Genomic DNA, 18764 nt, shown 5'->3' on the forward strand with positions numbered 1-18764 from the left:
CAGCTCTCAAAATCTGTAATAATTTAACATGCACTGAAAAAAAAAACTCGCAGATCCCCAGCCATGAAAACGGTGAATTTTAAACAATTAACGAATGAGGAGTCTTCAACCATAATTAATTTGCTGAAAAGTTTAATAAAAGCCAGATCGCAATACGGAAAGTTATTGCCGGCTACAACAAAGAAATTAAAGTCGTCAGTAAGAAGAGACAAGGGCGCCCGAAAAACAAAGCAACGGGAGTGTTGATAAACGAATTTTGGATATTTCCAATTCTGATCCCTTCAAATCAGTTTCAAAAATTTGCGCACAGCTTATAAGTGAGGCAATGTGCCCCCTCAGTGCACACTCTTCGTAACAGATTGCACCAAACCACTTTTTCACAGCCGCGTTGCAAGAAAGTTACTCTACTTAAATGAGGCAAATAAAAAAAACGACAAGCAATGCCCTGGCAATATTGAAATATGATCTCAATAAAAAAAAATATTTCATTTGAAAAAAATTTAAACTTTTAAATTCTATTCACTTCGCAGATTTATATTTCACTTTGATAACTTACTTTTCTACCTACTGCATATAGTGAACGAGATTTATAAAAAAACTAATAATGACCCAAGTAAAGGTACTAAATTACTAAATAAGATAGTGAATGAAATCGCTGCTGAGGTCTATATTTCGCTGGCAATTTAATCTGAAAATATATTATTTCAGATGCCACCGGCACTCGAAGTGTAACCAATTAAAAAGCCATAAATTCGGTTTGGAAAATTATTTTTATTTATTTTAAAGTACAAAATGTGTGAAAATAATCATGAATTCAGGACCAATTCACTTTTGCTCGGTATGACCACCTTTTGCCTTAAATATGGCCTTGAGACGGTCAAAACACGAATCGCAAGCTGCCCGAATGTGACTTGCCGGTATTTTGGCCCACTCGCGGACAATGGCTTTCTTCAGCATCTCGAGACTGGTGTATTTTTTACTTCGGACCTTGCTTTCCAAAATGGCTTAGAGAGAATAATCCATTAGATTCGCATCTGGTGAATTCGAGAGCCATTGTGTGGTCGTAATGAAGTTCGGAACGTTGTTTTTCAACCACTTTTGGTTTACTCGCGCTTTGTGAGACGGTGCTGAGTCTTGTTGAAACGTCCATGGTTTGCGACTGAAATGTTTATTTGCCCACGGCTTCAAAGCAGCCTCCAGAATACTTTCCCGATAATATGTCGCATTTACTTTGACGCCAGGCTCGATGAAAACAATTGAAGAGCGCCCATCTGCGGTGACAGCGGCCCAAACCATTATTTGCGGCGGGTGCTGCCTCCTGGTGGCCAACCGATGACTTAGATTCGCGTATGAACGGTCGGTCAAGTAAACCCTATCGTTTTGAGAGTTTACGAATTCTTCATTTGGAAAAATTTTTTCGTCAGAAAACACAATGTTCGGAATTTGGCCACTTTCGGCTTTGTTATATCGGATCACTATCGCACATGCTATACCAACTGAACGTTTAAAATCAAGATCTTCATAAAATATATTTTTTCTTATTATGTAACTAAATTTGTCACAAAAGTTGTTTATATCAAACAAAATGGCAAGAAAAATATCAAACTATATTTTCTGTTGAATGTAAATCATTGGTCAGCTACATTGAAAGATTTAGTTAGACCAACCTATATGCAGAGGCTAGAGGATGTAGAGCATTAGGTGTTTCACAGTCTGCAATCCCGGCAAGAAAGATGATACTTAAAGAATTTGTTTGGTATGGACCCAACCACTGCAAACTTGGTAAACCAAATGACTGAATTTAGGAGAAGGAATGCTGGCGAGAAACCAAAATAATAAGAACACAAAGAGACGGAGAACAACAGCGGAGAAGATTGAATCTTAAATTAAAATAGACGTTCTCCTACGACGCGGACCAAAGGCATACCAATATGACAGGAGCATATGGAGAATGGTTTTGGTGACAAACATTACAGAGGGTGGGATCAAATACCAACAGAGGTGGGGTCGATTGAATGCCACTTGTCAGTAAATGCAATCGAACCGATGCTGCAATTACGATGGAAACTGGGAACGGGGTACAGGTCTTCGGGGTGATGCTTCCTCCTCGTGCAATAAAAAGAAATCCGTATAGGTTCTACAAGAAATGCACCTATGAAGGGTATTACAGCTTCGGTGCTTATTAACGAATGCAAAAAATTTTAAATTTCATATTCTGATTAACTTAGAGAGTTTCAAGCATACAATAGAATGTGTTTATATATCCTTTTGTAAACTTTTTTATTTTTTTCTATTCTTCTGCACGTCATTAGTCACTTTTAACCTCCGCCACACGCACAATTTCCACCTCAAACGAAATTCATGAAATTCACTCACTCACGTTCAATATTATTGCACAATGGTTTGACTATAACAATGTGCATAATTACGTTTTCATTTTATATTCGTCGGAGACTAAGAAAAAAATCTCAAATAAAATTTGCATATAATTAAATTTTAATTAATTGAATTTTAGCAACAAAAAAGAGAAGACGAAGGAGAATAACGGAACTTGATGTGACACACGGTGTTGAGACGAAAATCGCTTTCATGTATTTAAACAAAAAAGATAGGTGAAGAGTGAGAGAGGAAAAGATAGCCGAAAAAAGTGGAAGAGGCGGGTGGTGGGGCGGTGTCGTGTGACATATTGCTGACAACATAATCCACTTTGTTGTCGCACATATGACAGCAATTGCAACAACAAAAAGAACAGCAATAATTATGGGTGTTTCTGTCAATATGTATGTGTGTTTCTGTATATGTGTGTATGTATGTGTGCGTATTTTCGTACGGCAATCGGAATTCGAAGGATGATTGAGTAAAAGTTGCGCAATCAGTGGATGAAATTGCAAAGCAAAACGGTGGTGAAAAAGCGACGTGCGAGCAATATGACGGTCCACACGAAGTATGGCATGCGGGGTGTTGGACGTGCAAGCAAAAAAAGCAGCAGAGCCAACACTTTATGCAAATATGCGCACAATATGTCATTACGCTGACATTGATGATGACAATTTTGTTGATGGCACCCAACGGAAGTGTGCGCAAGCGGTGCTACGAACAGCACAGTGCCTGCTACGAGTGTAGATACAAAGAAGGAATCATGTGATGTGACGTCGGTGTGTGCGTGTGCCTTCAAACGTTGATTGCAATGGGATATATCGCGCAGATCACTTTTGCTGCAGTGTTTTATAATTAAATAGAGCCATCATTTTTTACGCATAGGCCACATATTAATGCACGCAAGTAAATATAACGGTGTATAAGCATATGCAGATATATGTATGTTCATCTATACTTGTTTGTAAGCTTTGGGGGTAATGAAAAGTAACTGCTGAGTAGAGGAAAACTCAATTTATATGCAAATATGGGTGCACAACTAAACAAATTTCGTTTAACAGGGTGGCCCATATAACGATTTTGCTTGCAAATGATTTTTTTTTGTCGCTGTTAGCTCTCAAACGCAATAAATTTGTATACGAAGTCGATTTCATAACTTTCCGCAATGATATCAAATGATTTGTAGGGTTATTTTTACACGAAACCATATTCTTCTTCACTTGAAGGTTGACGGATAGGCAAATGGGACCGAATAGAGCCGAAATGTGAATAGGAAGTAGTAAAGATTTCGGAGCTTACATTGTCTATAACACATTTTTTGCTTTACATATTGTGCTAGAGACATAATTTTAATGAACGACGGACGTTAGCGAGCTGTATTAAGCAAATTTTTTGGACTGAAACTCGTATATATGGCTTTCAAGATCTTCAGTTACCGTTCATTACGATCCATTATATATCACAATTCATATTTTGAGTCAGCATATACCATAGCTTTTTTACCTGCCGCCTAATTTGAATCATTTGAACACATTGAAGTTGTCGAAATGCCAGACGAATCGTTCTCAATTGGCAACGCGGACGACATTGCAGCTTAGAAGAAAGCTTATTTAGGTCGTGATACGGGCGCAAGCATAGCTCGACACAACCTTCAGCTCGCTACGGAAAAAACAAAGCTACTACTGCTAACAAATAAGCACTAGCCCCTCGAAATAAGTATGCAAGCGACTACGGATATGCTTAGGACGCAAAAATCAGTAAAATACCTAGGCATAACACTGGATCCCAGGATCTGGGTACAAGACCCAGCAAGCTGCAGGAAAGACAGCTAAAATCACCTCCCAACTTAGCAGACAATGACCAACATAGAGGGCCCCAGCCAAGGAAAGAGAAAGCTCCTGATGCCGTTAACAATCGGCGTACTATTATACGGTGCTGAGATCAAAGAACAACCGAATTGCACCGTACCGCAGCCCTCAGAGTTGAATCAGCTTACCGAACAGTGTCAGGTGATGCAAAATTAGTTATAAGCGGTTATGCCTCAATTGACCCTCTGGAAAACGAAAAGAAAGAGCTGTGGGAACTAAAGAAAACATCCAAAAATAACAAGAGCGCAATGGGACAAGTAAAGAAAGATGCAATAACAATATGGCAACGAAGATGGGAGAATGAAAGTCGTGGCAGATGGACGGCCAGAATAATAGACGACCTAAAATTATGGACAAGCCTTAAATAAGGAGAAGTCGATTTTTACACAACCCAACTGTTATCCGGTCACTGATACTTCATAAAGTACCTCTACAGAATAGGAAAAGTCGAAGAGCCCATCATGTCTATACAATGACACGTCAGAAGATGCCGCTGAACACGCATTCTTCAAATCATGAGCCAACGCACAGGCAACGAGAACGCCAACCCGTAGAAGACCTGGTTGGCTCAATAAACACCGACAATGTAATCAGCGTTATGTTGGAGAGTGAAGCAAACTGGGGACTCTCCAGAAATTTGTACCAATTTTGCTACGCAGAAAAAAAGGAACCTCGACGAAGGTACGCAGACGTAAGCCTCTTAATGAGAAAAATGGAACGCCACCCTGAAGTAATGCAAATATGATTCTAGGGTGGGCGACGGTTCCTTAGAGGAGGGATTTAGTGATCTGCTGCAATTGCTGTGACGACAGCACTGATGAGGAAGGTATTTTCCGCCCCTCACCCCAAAAAAAAAAAATTAAACAAAATTGTGATTTGACCTCGTTAGGCACTGATTGTCAGTGTGAACGAGGTTACATAGACCTGACTGTCGTGGGAACGGTTTGGGTGAATCTTAGCAATGTCTAGCCTAAGTAACCACAGGAACGCAGTTGAGTTCCAAAAATAAAAGAAAAGCTTACTTTAATAATAATAATAGTACAAATAACTAATTTCTATTAAGTTTCTCAATTTTTTTATAATCTTTTTATCAAGCCTATATATGAACCACCCTGTTTTCGGCCGTTGTGGTCTACCGCGCCCCGCTAAAGCCAGGCAACGACGAGCGACTTGAGCAAAAAGCAACGTTGTGGCCTCTGTTCGCAAATTAAATATGCATATACACATAGTTATATTTACATACATATGTACATATTATATATACATATCTCTGTATATACATATATGTGCACAGGTGTTGTAATTTGATAAGCCACATGCAACGAAATTTATCTTTATGTAAATAAAATCAATGGCATAAAATTATCAAATAATACAAACATGAATAAGTTATGAAAGAAGATATGCTAAGCAAAGATATATGCACAAGTAAGCGTGTAGAAGGGGGTACCAAGCAGTTCTGGCATAAATAATCACAAATAAAATGTGTTACAAACAAAAACAACAACAACGAATAATTTTGCAAGGCAATTTCAGTAACTACTGCTTTTAGAGTTAAATTGGAGTCTCTGTCTAGCTGGTGGAGGATAGGTCGGTTCAAGGTAATGTGACCGGATTTATAACTTACATAAACTCAAACTTTATTGTAGCGTCACAAAAAGGCTACCAAAGCAACTCTGTTTCAATTACTTGTATAAACCAAATAAGATAATTAAAAGGTTATCAGAAGTCCTAACCCCAAAAGAAAATTGCTCGTCAAGCTGGCTTAAGAAACGAGAGAACACGGTTCTCACTCTTAATACCGCAAATGTGAACCACTCAACTACTAATTGTTTTTTTTTTTGTTATATTGTGTCGATGTAGGAAACATTCTACAAATAATTCTGAGTGATGCTGCCGAGTTGATGGACTCTGCCGGGATATATGTATGTTCCGTGTTTCCTTTACGTAAACTATACTGCTCAGTATTCATTGACCAAAAATGCTTCCAAAAATATTTTTTCCCAGCAGTTCATGCTTCTACAAAATAAAATTGTTTCCCAGCAGAATTTCTTTTTCATGAAGACTAAGATGTGGAAGCAGCGATCGTTTAATTTTTCCCAGCAGTTACGATCTTAATACCTTTATATTACAAAGGTACAAATCATGACCGAGTGGAAAGAGCTTCCTAGAAGTGAATCCAGAATTTCTTTTGCTCATGAAGACTAAGATGTGGAAGCAGCGTTGCGTTATAGATTGTAAACAAAACATCCTTCTCCTTTTCAATACTTTCCCCTCCCATTTTTGGGGCGTTTTGACACCTAAGCCACTTAGACTTCACTTCGATACCGCGGAACTAGCCTGAATTAACATCTATTAGATGACCGAAGCTCTCTCAGGCTCGAGAAGAACCTTTTCGAGCCGTGCCATACCAAACGAGGTTTCAGACAAGGCGACTACATACGTGCGACTTCTTCAATATACTACGAGGTCACGGTCCACTGTCATCAAACAGACAGTCTTCGCACACGCGACTTGCCTCCCACGTCACTGTGGTGTCGTAGAACAATTTTGTCTGTCTTGGAATCAGCATTAACACCAGCAACAACGTCAGCCTCGAAACCTAACGCAGAATAACTCTTTCCAATAGGTGCTGCTTCGGACTGAGAAGGCAATTGAGAAGTATGTAAAGTCCTCTCTCAACGCACAAAGACCAAACTCTACAAGTCACACATCATCTTTATCCTGCTATATGGTGTGAAGGCATGAACGATGACAGCATCTGATGAGTCGGTGTTACGAGTTTTCGAGAGAAAAGTTTTGAGGAAAATTTGCGCATTGGCAACGGCGAATACCGCAGTCGACGGAACGATGAGTTGTACGAAATATACGACGCCATTGACATATTTCAGCGAATTAATAGTTAGCGGCTATTCTGGCTAAGTCATGATGAAAACACTACAGCCCTAAGCGTATTCGACGCAGTGCCCGCTGAGGGATTCAGAGGAAGAGGAAGGCCTCCACACCGTTGAAAAGATCAAGTGGAAAAGACCTGGCTATACTTGGAAACTCTAATTGGCGCCAAACAGCGAAAAGGAAGAACGGCGCGCTGTCGTAAACTCGGATATAACCGTGTCAGCAATGCCTACGTTAATAAAGAAGAAGAAGATGATGATTAAATAACCTCGTTTCGCATATCGGCCGAGAGTGTTTTGGGTAGCAGGGCGGCAGCGAGTTTATATCTACTGATAGTGGACGAGGTTGCCGAGAGTGACTATATTAATCACACGGTATGAAACACTGAAAGAGTTACCGTTAGTAAAACCACAGAATATATTAAAATTCGCGTGAAGCGCTGGCTTTTCGAAAGATCACTGATCCTCATGGACTGCGTGACGGCATTCGGTCTGATATCGTTAAGAACCAAAACTGGACTAGGTTTGACTTATTAGCCTTCCAGACTAACCTAGTCTGGCATTTATTTTTAATTAATACATTCGACATTTATTACAATTACACGCTCTCCAGCATCTCATAATAATATTTAAACAACTCAACCGACTTTACTTCACTTTCGACAAGATCTGAGATTCATATTGAAACGCATTCGTCAATAAGAATCTTGACTCAGCACCTTTTCTGAACATCTCAGCTCTGTGTTCGTACATAATCCGAAGATTGTGCGCTCTCCATTCAAAAACATAAATAACTAGGGACTGACTCGATTTCTCTCAATTGACCCCACCAAATATAGTTTATCCATTATTGTTGCTTTCTTAATGTTAACGTAAGTACATAACGCCATTTTTTACTTTACAAAGTTCAAGAGACTAAGATATAAGCATGTAGTAGGTATGCCTTGTACCCATATCTGCCTAATGTCGCCACCACTTGTGTGGCTCAGTCACGCAAAACTAAAGTTCGATAGGCTTATCACAGGCATTTCGAGTAGAATGCGTGGCAAGACAGCTGTGCTGGCGCTTATCACACTTGCCAAACACTGAGCATAGTTGGCATAATGTGTACGTGCCGTGTGGCTAATTCCAACAAATCTGTGAAAAATGCGCCAGTGGCTTGGTTTGATGGATGCCAAAGTGGTGAAGTACTATATACATATCTGTATATACTTTATAAATATAGAGCGTGGCAAGTGGTGTGGACAAACGCGCACAGCCAGACGATGACAATGGTGGCAATGTTGGGGCGACGAGAGCAGTTGGCGCTACTGTTGTTGGCTATTTTTGGTGAGGCGACAAGAAATAGTTGTGTAAGGCTATATATATGAATATATATAATTTTTTGATTTTCTTGCCAGCCTTTCAACAATCTGAAGGACTCTTTAAGAAGCTGATCACCATTGAAAACGATGGCATTGATGAGGAGAGCAGCGAGCATGTTAATATAAGATTTCCGACAGTCAGATTCCTTAAACCATTTAATATTTTTGAAAAGAAAAAGGATACTTTGGGCTCCTTAATAGAAAATAAATTAGAGAAATGGGAGGAGAAAAAGGAAAAATTCGATGAAAAGTTATTGGAGTTATTTGACTTTTTCAAAGAAAAAGAGCACGCCAAGTTTGAAAAGAAGACTGATTTGAAACCGCCAGCACCGCAGCCTGTTCCAGTACCAACACCAGCACCAGCATTATATCCCGCACCAGCTCCATATCATGCTCCAGCACCAGTCTATGGACCGCAGCCAGCACCGCAGCCGGTTCCAGCACCAGTCTATGGACCGCAGCCAGCACCGCAGCCGGCTCCAGCACCAGTCTATGGACCGCAGCCGGCACCAGCGCCGTCATACCGGACACCTGCACCCGCACCTGTCTACAAAGCGCGACCAGCACCCGCTGCCGCACCAGCTTATGAACCACCATCTGCATATAGTCATTATCCTTCAAGAACTTCGTCCAAATATGGGCATTCATCTGATTCTTATTCGCCATCAAGACCAGCACCTGCAACGCCACATCGTTATTATGAGGAACATGATTGCAGCCACGAGCAAACATACGCATACAAGCCGCGGGAGCCAATCAAATACAAGCCAAAACCAAGACCAACTTCACATTATGCCGATTGTGATTACGAAGTGCGTTACTTCACATAAGATTAGTTCGATTTACCAATTAAAATAATAGTAAATTATTTTTGAAAAATTAAAGCAAAAGTTACTGATTAATTATAAAAAAATTAAATTTCAAATCTTTGACAGTATCTCACCTCAAAGAACTATTTAAGAGATCTTTGGTAGAGAGCCGCGTAAATTTCAACTTCCATTCCTCGCTGAATTTAGCAAAGGAATGAAAAAACTTTCAATCCAAGTCAGTTGAAACGAAATTCTGGTAATACATTGCATGGACCTAAAGAAATGAGTTTTTCCGAATAAGTGGGGTAGTGATTGACCGCTTTGTTCTAACTATTATCATTGTATTCTAATTGTTGGTCCAAAAAGTTCTTAGTCGGTAAACGGCAGATTCATTGTTACATTTAGTGGTTTAGAGATCTACTTATTGGATCTTAATAAGAAACCCCTTTAGTGCAATCTTCTCTCCATTCCATTGTTCACAGGTTCAGGAGATTTGCAGGTCCTCTCAGATGATCTGTTTATTTGATCTATTTGACAATATTTTCATTGCCCATCTTTGTCGGTTTCAATATCTATTGTATCCATATATCTTTATATATATAAATCTTCTGACCGTGTGTTTGTAATTGAACTGCTCCTAAACGGCTGAACCGATTTTGATGAAATTTTTTGTGTGTGTTCAAGGAGATTCGAGAATGGTTTAGATTCACAATTTGGTCCACTGGAAAATGTTTTTTTAAATAAATTTTTCATTTGTAATTAATTGCTAATTTTGGAATGTTTGACCGATAGATTGCGCCACCATCGCAGTATCCAATATTCAAACCTTAATTGGCGTAAACGTGCAATAAACAAAACGATGCCAAAGTAAAAGGCGACATCTGTAGACAAGTTTTCATAACGTGGACAGAGTTGTTCGTTATTAAGTAATAAATTGGGTGATTCAATACATCAATGGGTATCTTGACAGGCAATTTAAAATTGCAAAAGATTTGGCATAAAAAAATATCGGCATAACTGAAGTGTTGATAAAAAGGTCTATTAAAATTTGAGATATATAGAAATTTTTTCGAAGCATTGCAAGACTAATGCCATAACCTTGCCAGCCGATTTTTTTGTCTTTCCACGCTTGAGAACCGTTTCTTAATATGCAGTCCACCAGGCTGACAATCGATTGGACTCGATTGATTTCACTGATGCACAGCCCAAATTCAATAGTATTTTTACCCCAAAAACCAATTCTTTCTTAACGCACGAAATGCTTTTTGATTCATTTTTGTTGCTTCACCAAAAATGCGATTATTCCTTAACTAATACTTATAATCTAACTAATAGAAATCATATAGATAGTATAAGTAGTACTACCTATAGTATATATCAGCCACAGGAAAACATGGGCGGGTCCTCTAGTATATATATGGTATATGTATCTAATGTGTATGGTATGAATGGTACGTAAGAAATCGGAATGACGAGCTAAGTCAATTTAACTATATCCGTGTGTCCGTTTTTCTGTATATATGTATGCGAACTAGTCTTTCAGTTTTTGAGATATCGATTTGAAACTATGCTTCCATACTTTTCTCATCAAAAATCAGCTTATTTATAAAAGTGATAAAGTGATGACAAAGAAAACTTTTCCAATTGACCATGTGTCAGTAGCCAGAAGAGGCAATCCTCATATAAATTTTATGAGCTGTCGGTAACATTCTCCATTAATAATTTCACCAAGATTTAGAAGCGCAAATACAGCATGCGTTCTGATCCTATCAAACACTGAGCATTATTGGCATGGATATTCGCCATTTTGCCGTTGATTTGGCTGTTTGGCCTGGTTTAACATATGATTTTAGGATTGACGTAATGTATACATTTTTCATCAACTGTCAACTCGCTGCAAACGACTTCTGTTTGTATGTTGGGTATTTCACCATCTCTTGAATGCAATTCATATGGAATTAGAAATTAGAATGCTATTCTTTTAAAATATACGCCAAAGTTTCTGTGCTCTCCTCTTGTATTTAAAAAAAATCTTCACCGAGTTGTTGTTCTGGTTTCCAGTCATCTTCAAACGTTTTTGACCGCAAGGGGCATTCTTCGCCGTCCAAGCCAAAATCAAACCAGTTTCGATAGGTTCGCTCGGCTGTCCAGTATATTGAGATTATATGTATAAGCCGAAATGGTTAAAAAATATTTTGTTGTCTCCACTTAGACTGTTATGCACTAAAGTCCTTTGTGAAGCCAGACAAAAACTTCTGCTAATATTAAAGAGCTATTAGCTTTTGCAACTGCATATCCAAAATGATGAGGTGAGAGGAATTTTTGCCTCGGTTGAGCAACAGCAAAAGCGGGAGAAAGTGAAAGAATGTTTCTATCTCATCTTCTTCCCAACTGCCTAGGCAGCTGGTTCTAGTAAGTTATTCAATCTTACTGCATATATTCCGATCAGACTGTGTCCAGTTAGAACTCTTATAAACAAAAGTGGACTTGCTGAAAGCAGAGAGTTCCCTAGCCAACTTATGATTTACCTAGGTTCAGTAGAACCTTGCAACTGCCAAGCTGCTTTCTAAGCCGATCTGAGCCCCAGCAGTCCAATATTGAGCTACAAGAAGCCTATGGAGCTCCAAGTTGTTCACATTCCGTAGCTATTGAGAATGAAGTATCTGCCCCAGCAAGCTTATCACTACATTTTCTTGCAACTACGATGCCACCAGGCTTCTATAATGGACTTATCATAAAATATTTCGATGCTTGAGATAAGGCGCACAGTCAGACAGCTCAAAGGTAAAATCGTTGCCCTACAATCCAAGTCCATAGTCCCCTTGCTTTTGTAGCAGCCACCTACACTTGAAAGACGCAACAGTGGCCAAGAACCCTAAAACTGGAACTAGTGGAACCCGACAGAGTACTCCCCCGTCAAACCTGCCAGCAAGCTTTGATTCATGAGTAAAAAGCTCACCGCTACTTTCGTTCAGCGAGTCGCTTCCCTCGAAGGTATGTACTTGTATGTGAGCAGAGAAACAACAACCAGAGCTAGGTCTGTACAAGTATTTTGAATGAAATCAAAGTGTGCGAGAATTCCAAAGTGCCTAGGATCGCAGGTTAGCTTTCGCGTATTCTTCATACACCTTGCGAATGTATTCATGATATATCAGCAAGTTATTTAGTACCATAATTGGTGCGGTTCGTAGTGCAACACAAATACTGTTGAGAACATTTCGTTGAATAATCGCCAACTTTTTCGGGAGTGCAGTCCTTTCCAGCGCTTACCACCAAACGAAAATTCTGTTATAGGCTTACTAATGGTTTCATTAAGTAAAGAACAACTTTTGGTGAGTATGCCCACCTTTTGCCAATGTCTTCACTGCAGCAGTACAGGGCAACCGATGCCTCTTTCCTCACTTTTGGTTTCAATGAGAGCTTCCTGTGTAAAATGAGCCCTAGGTAATTAACTCGGCTAGCAGACAGAAAATGCGATGGACGTAATAAGTATAAAATAACAAAGGTTTGAATATAGTTAGTAACAACGTGATCGAGTTTCCAGGAACCTTCGCACCGCAGGACGGCCTAGATAAAAACATTTTCTTATTAATCTTTAAGATCTGTTAGAGAGTTAGGTAACATTTTTTCATCCACCAAGAGTCAATAAAAGTGATGCCTTTACCAAAATGATATATTTCCAAATATATCAACTCAGTGCCCTGTCCACACGCCGGAAGTGCAGGTTTGGATAATTTGAAAGATTTACCGGCGTACTTATTTTGAATGCCACATAGCCATTACAAAAATGTTTGCACGCAAATGAATGCATGATGGTAATATACCGTTATATACTATGTGTCCATGAGTGTGACTGACAGCTGCAACAACCGCCGGAAGGGAGTATGTGTGCTACCACATGAGTTGTGCCACAACATAAATAAGGCGGCTTTTAATTGAGTTTGACACACACTAACGCACACACGCCCACCTTAACACATACAACAACAAATAAAACAAAAATAATGCAGCAAAAACCGGAAGCGTCACCGTGTGAGTTCACGTTATTTGCCACACTTTGCGTTGCAGGCAAAAGTGCGAAAGTGAAATGTGGCATGTGGCATGCGGCAGCCGGCATACGGTGCGCTTGTTGCCAGTTTAATGCGCGCAACGGGATTATTTGTGGATCAAGCACACAGACTGCCGAAAAGTAGCTGTGAGAGGTATTCAAAGCGGTGCACAGTAGTCGCAGTAGTGGTAGTGATGTGTGTAAGTTTGCTGCATTAATTGCTCAGCTGAGCTGTGATATCTTCATCAGCAACCACTGCGCCGCCACATATCCGGCGCGTGTGTTTGTTCCCCGCTTCGTTTCCTCGGTTGCACAGTTTTGATAAGAATATTAATGCATGCAGTCTACCCTTAGGCGCGCAAGCTTACCTACAGCCTGCGCCGCAGCTGCCACACTAGTCGAGCTCGCTTTATTAAGTGTTTGTCGAGTAAATTGTGTGGCTTGTAAAAGTGAAAACTTTTCAGGTTTCAACCGAAAATAATTTTGTAATGAGCGGAAATTTGTAAATGCCCAAAAGCAGACTTTTTAAGTATTTATGACAAAACTTACTCTTAATCGCCGCCAGTGTGGCTCAACTTTGAAATGTTTTTGTGGTGAGTGAACGTTGGGAATTTTATGGCATAATATTTTAGATAATTTTACAGCATAATATGAGAACAACATTTATTTCACAGCGAAACTTATGGAAACCTTAGTTGAATGAACGAATTTTTAGATTCACCTTAACCTTGAAATTTTTCACAGTTTAGCATGATTCCCTCTACATTTTCAGCGCGCAGAAAGCATCATTCAAAAGTATACCTCGAACTTGTAACGCAGACCCATGAACAGATGTACGAGCATTTGGTAAGTGTGGACACTCGCAATCAGTCTGTGAACAGACACCAATCCTTAGCGCAACGAACTCACTATTGCAGCAAGGAATAGTAAGACAACACTCAAGGCAATATATTTCTACAAGATGGACTATCATACAGATTATGACGTCCTCTTAGGTTATAGATAATATGGACTCCTGTACTTAGATCCATAGCAGGAAACAACTGGTAAACTCGCTAGCCTGAATAGCTTGAATGGCAGCGCCTATAAGACGAGAACCGTTTTTCATAGCGAGTCAAGCATCAGCAGTAAGAAATGGGAGGTGTTTTTATATGCCTACGAGGATTTCGTCTTGATGACCTGAATCGTTAACAAACAAATTCTAAGGTAACCAAATTACATACTTTTGAACAGACATATCGAACTTAGAACCTTCGATTATGTAGCGGTTACCTAAACTCAGTTTGTGTGGCTAGGCGCAAGTTAGTGGTGCTTGACATCATCTAATGAGAGCTATAGTTAACGTGCCGTTCCGACGGGATCAGCACAAGGGGAGAGTAGGGTTAAATAAGTTTATTTGGCATGTCGAGAACGATTCTAGATGGGTAGCAATTTTAACTGTTACTATAACCAGAACAAAGTTGAGCAACGGCACGCTTGTTTCGGAAGGCAACTAGAGCTCTTCGTCTGTATGGGTGGTGGTTTGACTCCAAGTACGACATTCACTGGGAGGAAGTCGGTGAAGGTAAGAAGTCGGTAGGTACGGCTCTGCACTTTAGCAAAAATCGCGGTGGTAGACGGAGCGAAAGAGGACATGCTATCGAGTAATACCCAACATATTTGGATTGATAACAGTGTTAAAATTCACTCTGTAATATTTCATTTGGCTCGTGAATATGGTCGGTGTGGATTTAGTGCTGGAAAGTGTTCAGCTACTTGCAGAGAGAAGTAAATAAATCGATGATATTGCTCCTTTACTTTGAACATATACCATAAATTCGATTGCTTGACATACATATCGACATCGACAACAGTTTAACATCAGCTTATGGGGTGATAAAAGTTTCCTCCAGTTGTTCAAGGAACAGTAACGGTGAGAGAACACTACTCTGCGGAACTCCCTGTTAGTATTCTTAGCTTAAAATTCAGACCTCGAAAGAGTACGGATAATTACCAACCGTTCAGGTAATTCATGGCTCTTCTTTTTTAACGAGAGAGCGTAGTTTGCTGCATGGCATTTTTAAAAGTTCCGAACCTGAATCTGTAAATAAATTTTGAAGATTACCAAAATGTTGTTTTTTCCTCAACAACAAGACTAATAGGTTAACTTAACTCAACAATAAGTTTAATCCTCAAGAGAAACATACCACTCATTATTAACGCTGGAAGTCCATTATTATGTCGAGTTAAGTTAAGTCAAATCTACAGTGAAAGGAGTCTCTATATAGTACTTGTGCATCTATCCGCATATATAGTACATATCTAGTTTTTGACTCTTTGATCTACTCTTATAAAATATGCCTTTTGGTTTATTTTAAATCCTGAAACAAGGCCTAACTTTTACAATTTATTCTGAGGATAAGGATAAATAATCGATTTTATCTCTCTAGAGTTTTGTTCAAAATATATTTGAGTATATAAAAAAGTTACCTAATAAAAATTAACCTATAACTTGATGCGATAATTAAAGAAATGTTCACCAGACCACGGCATACCCGGCATGGGCTCGACGACAGAAGGAATTGTCAATTTAATCGTGGATAACAATGCTCAGCTTGTTTTAGTAATATGGAAGGGTTGCTTTGTTGTAGTACGACGTCGCCTCGCCTTAACTCTGTACTTCGGGTATTTGCGTAATTTTTTAGGCTTTTTAGCGAGGTCGGGAATAGATATTGTAGGCGTCAATAATGTTGTTGTGAGAGGAGATAAAGAATCTGTGATTCGGCTCAATGGTGTTGTTGTTACAAGGTCTTTCTTAGTTCCTAAAGGTGTTGTAGTAAGGACCAGTTCCTCCGTGGTTCCCACAAGTGTTGTAGTTCTGACCAGTTTTTTCATGGCTTCCATTGGTGTTGTAGTTCTGACGTGTTCCGCTTGAGTTTCTGATAGTGATGTAGTTGGGATCTGCTGTCTCCTGAACTCTATTGGTGTGGTAGTTGAGGACTGCTGCCTTCTAATATCTATTGGCGTTGTAGTTGAGAACAATTCGCTATTGGTCTCTGTTGGCGGTCTAGTTATGACCAATTCCAATTTGGTATCTAATGGAGTTGTAGTTGGGATTAGTTCCTTTTTGGTACCTAATGGTGTTGTAGTAGTGGCCAACTGCCTCGTTGATTCCAGTATCGGTTTAACTTGGACCAGTTCTCTACTAGAACCTATTGAAGTTGTAGTTGAGACCAGTTCCCACCTGGTACTTATTGTTGTTATGGTTGGGACCAGTTCCCGCTGAGTACCTATTGGTGTTGTAGCTCTGGCCAGCTGCCTTGCGATTTCAAGAGACGGTAAAGTTGGGACCAGTTCCTTCTTGGTAGCTATTGGTGTTGTAACTGGAATCCATTCCCTCTTGGTTTCTAATAGCGGTCTGTTTATAACCAATTCCAACTTGTTACTTTTTGGTGTTGTAGTTCGCATTTTCCACTTGGTTGTGATAGACGGTGTAGTTGAAAATAGGTCCATTTCGCTATCCATTGGGGTTGTAGGTGTGACTAATTTCATCTTGGCTTCTATTGGTCTTGAAGTTGGGAATAGTTCCTTCTTGCTTTCCACTGGTGGTGTAGTTATAACCAGTTCCCTCTCTTGCCAAACGTTTGTAGTTGGTCTACTTATTACGAGATCCCGTTTTAGTTGCAAATCGGCTGATGCCATCGCACCTGGTAAGGAGTCTCGTGTTACTGAAATTTTATTTGCTGTTTGTCTGTTCTCCTTCTGAGCCACAGAGCACTGCAAAAGAACTGCAAGAAAAAGGTAAATAAGACGAATTTCTTCTCTCTTCAAGAATTTTATATTACCTGCTATAATAAAGGCGATAATGACTTTCATTGTATAGATTTTGTGTATGCTGAGATACCTTGCCAGTCGCTGGCTACTTCTTCCTGCTTTCTCCGTGGTTCCAGCGCCTGTATGCGCCTTCTTTAAAGATTATTGACAGCGCGCTTGACCACACTACTCATAAAAGCTTTTTCCAAACTGCTCAGCTTTCTGTTAACAATCCACCTATTATAGTACTACAATCGGACTATCCTAAGTGAAGTCGTTTTGACTTTTATCTTCTTACTTACTTTACAGAAGATTAATAACAATAAAGTTATCAGACCATATGTGCCGACCAACAACATCGTTTTCTTTATCGCTATCTCGAGTTAGTAGTCGAAGCTGTTGCAAGCTCTTTTTGAAACGCATAATTAAGACCGACACGTTTTAGCTTAAGATTACAATCGAACGTCTTTAACTAATTGTTATAATCAGCAACCGATTTGTGTATCACTACTGAAGCCATGGCAAGTTGGTTTCATTTATACATTAAACGCGGAAGCTTAAAGCTGTATTCTCGTCTTGCATAAGCCATTGCACTCCAGTTGGGTCTGTCGGTCATGCAGTTACGTTAGAAATGCTTACAAGTTCATACCATTTGAGGCTAGAATTTTGCTTAGGATTGCACTTCTACTGGTATGTTGTCAGAACTAGGAGCTTTTTTGGTCTTCTCACTATGCTCATTTCTTCCAAAATGAAAGATGGACATGAACTTTCTTGTGTATGCTCTGGCTTTTCCCAGATCAATGGTTGGGAGCAACGAGTTTATGAAGTGTTCCATAGCTGCAACAATATCCTTGGGGTGGACCGTTTCACAACGAGATTTCTCACTACGATTTTGTACCCGAGGCTTCATTAATTGTTGTATATATCAATACAAAGCTCTTCCCATTTATTATTCTTTCGCTTGGTTATTGCATGTTTCAACTCAGTTATCGCAACTGTATAATCTTTATGCCCTTCCATACCATTTCTTCCTCTTCTTGTAGACCTTGTCTGTCGTTGTCTTTTAAGCGGGGATGTTTGTCCCAGATTTCGTCTATAACTGCGAAGAGTTTTTTTTTGAGTATTGCGTGAAAGCGTCCCATTTACGTGTTCTCCTTGTTTTAGCTTCTCTGAGCCCAAGAGTTAGGACACTCACGTAGCTGGATTGCCGTTCCCTCAAACACCTGCGTCATTGTATCCCGGCCTTCTGAAAGTGGTTTTGAATCTTCTATTGGCAACGATAAAACCTAATCTAGCTGTCATTTCAAGAATTTTGTCAATGATAATGGTAATTGTAGTGGTAATGATAATGATAATAATGATGATAATGGTAATGATAATGATAACGATAATGATAATGACATTGATAATGATAATGATAATGATAATGATATAATGATAATGATAATGATAATGATAATGATAATGATAATGATAATGATAATGATAATGATAATGATAATGATAATGATAATGATAATGGTAATGATAATGATAATGATAATGATAATGATAATGATAATGATAATGATAATGATAATGATAATGATAATGATAATGATAATGATAATGAT

General features: G+C 39.3%; 2 protein-coding genes across 2 annotated transcripts; one reads left to right on the top strand and one right to left on the bottom strand.

Annotated features, from left to right (window-relative positions):
• Positions 1–8384: 8384 nt before the first annotated feature.
• LOC126758672 (uncharacterized) lies at positions 8385–9393 on the top strand. The gene is made up of 2 exons (XM_050473023.1): positions 8385–8467; positions 8539–9393. The coding sequence occupies exons 1-2, from the start codon at positions 8404–8406 to the stop codon at positions 9330–9332; spliced, it is 858 nt and encodes a 285-aa protein (XP_050328980.1). The 5' UTR covers positions 8385–8403; the 3' UTR covers positions 9333–9393.
• A 6450-nt stretch (positions 9394–15843) lies between these two features.
• On the bottom strand, positions 15844–18383 carry LOC126759345 (mucin-2). The gene is made up of 4 exons (XM_050474080.1): positions 18347–18383; positions 18174–18250; positions 15954–17115; positions 15844–15917 (listed from the first exon to the last, which is right to left on the bottom strand). The coding sequence occupies exons 1-4, from the start codon at positions 18381–18383 to the stop codon at positions 15844–15846; spliced, it is 1350 nt and encodes a 449-aa protein (XP_050330037.1).
• Between the last annotated feature and the right edge of the window lie 381 nt (positions 18384–18764).

This window comes from Bactrocera neohumeralis, chromosome 5 (genome assembly GCF_024586455.1).
Source record: "Bactrocera neohumeralis isolate Rockhampton chromosome 5, APGP_CSIRO_Bneo_wtdbg2-racon-allhic-juicebox.fasta_v2, whole genome shotgun sequence".
Lineage (NCBI taxonomy): Eukaryota > Metazoa > Arthropoda > Insecta > Diptera > Tephritidae > Bactrocera > Bactrocera neohumeralis.

Bases quoted from the DNA above. Each gene is read 5' to 3' on its own strand.
- LOC126758672 (XM_050473023.1), top strand. From the start codon at position 8,404: ATGACAATGGTGGCAATGTTGGGGCGACGAGAGCAGTTGGCGCTACTG. The intron at 8,468-8,538 runs GTGAGGCGACAA...TTTTCTTGCCAG, and splicing joins ACTGTTGTTGGCTATTTTTG to CCTTTCAACAATCTGAAGGA.
- LOC126759345 (XM_050474080.1), bottom strand. From the start codon at position 18,383: ATGACGCAGGTGTTTGAGGGAACGGCAATCCAGCTAC. The intron at 18,251-18,346 runs GTGAGTGTCCTA...AACTCTTCGCAG, and splicing joins GGGAACGGCAATCCAGCTAC to TTATAGACGAAATCTGGGAC. The intron at 15,918-15,953 runs GCTGAGCATTGT...AATTGACAATTC, and splicing joins CTTCCATATTACTAAAACAA to CTTCTGTCGTCGAGCCCATG.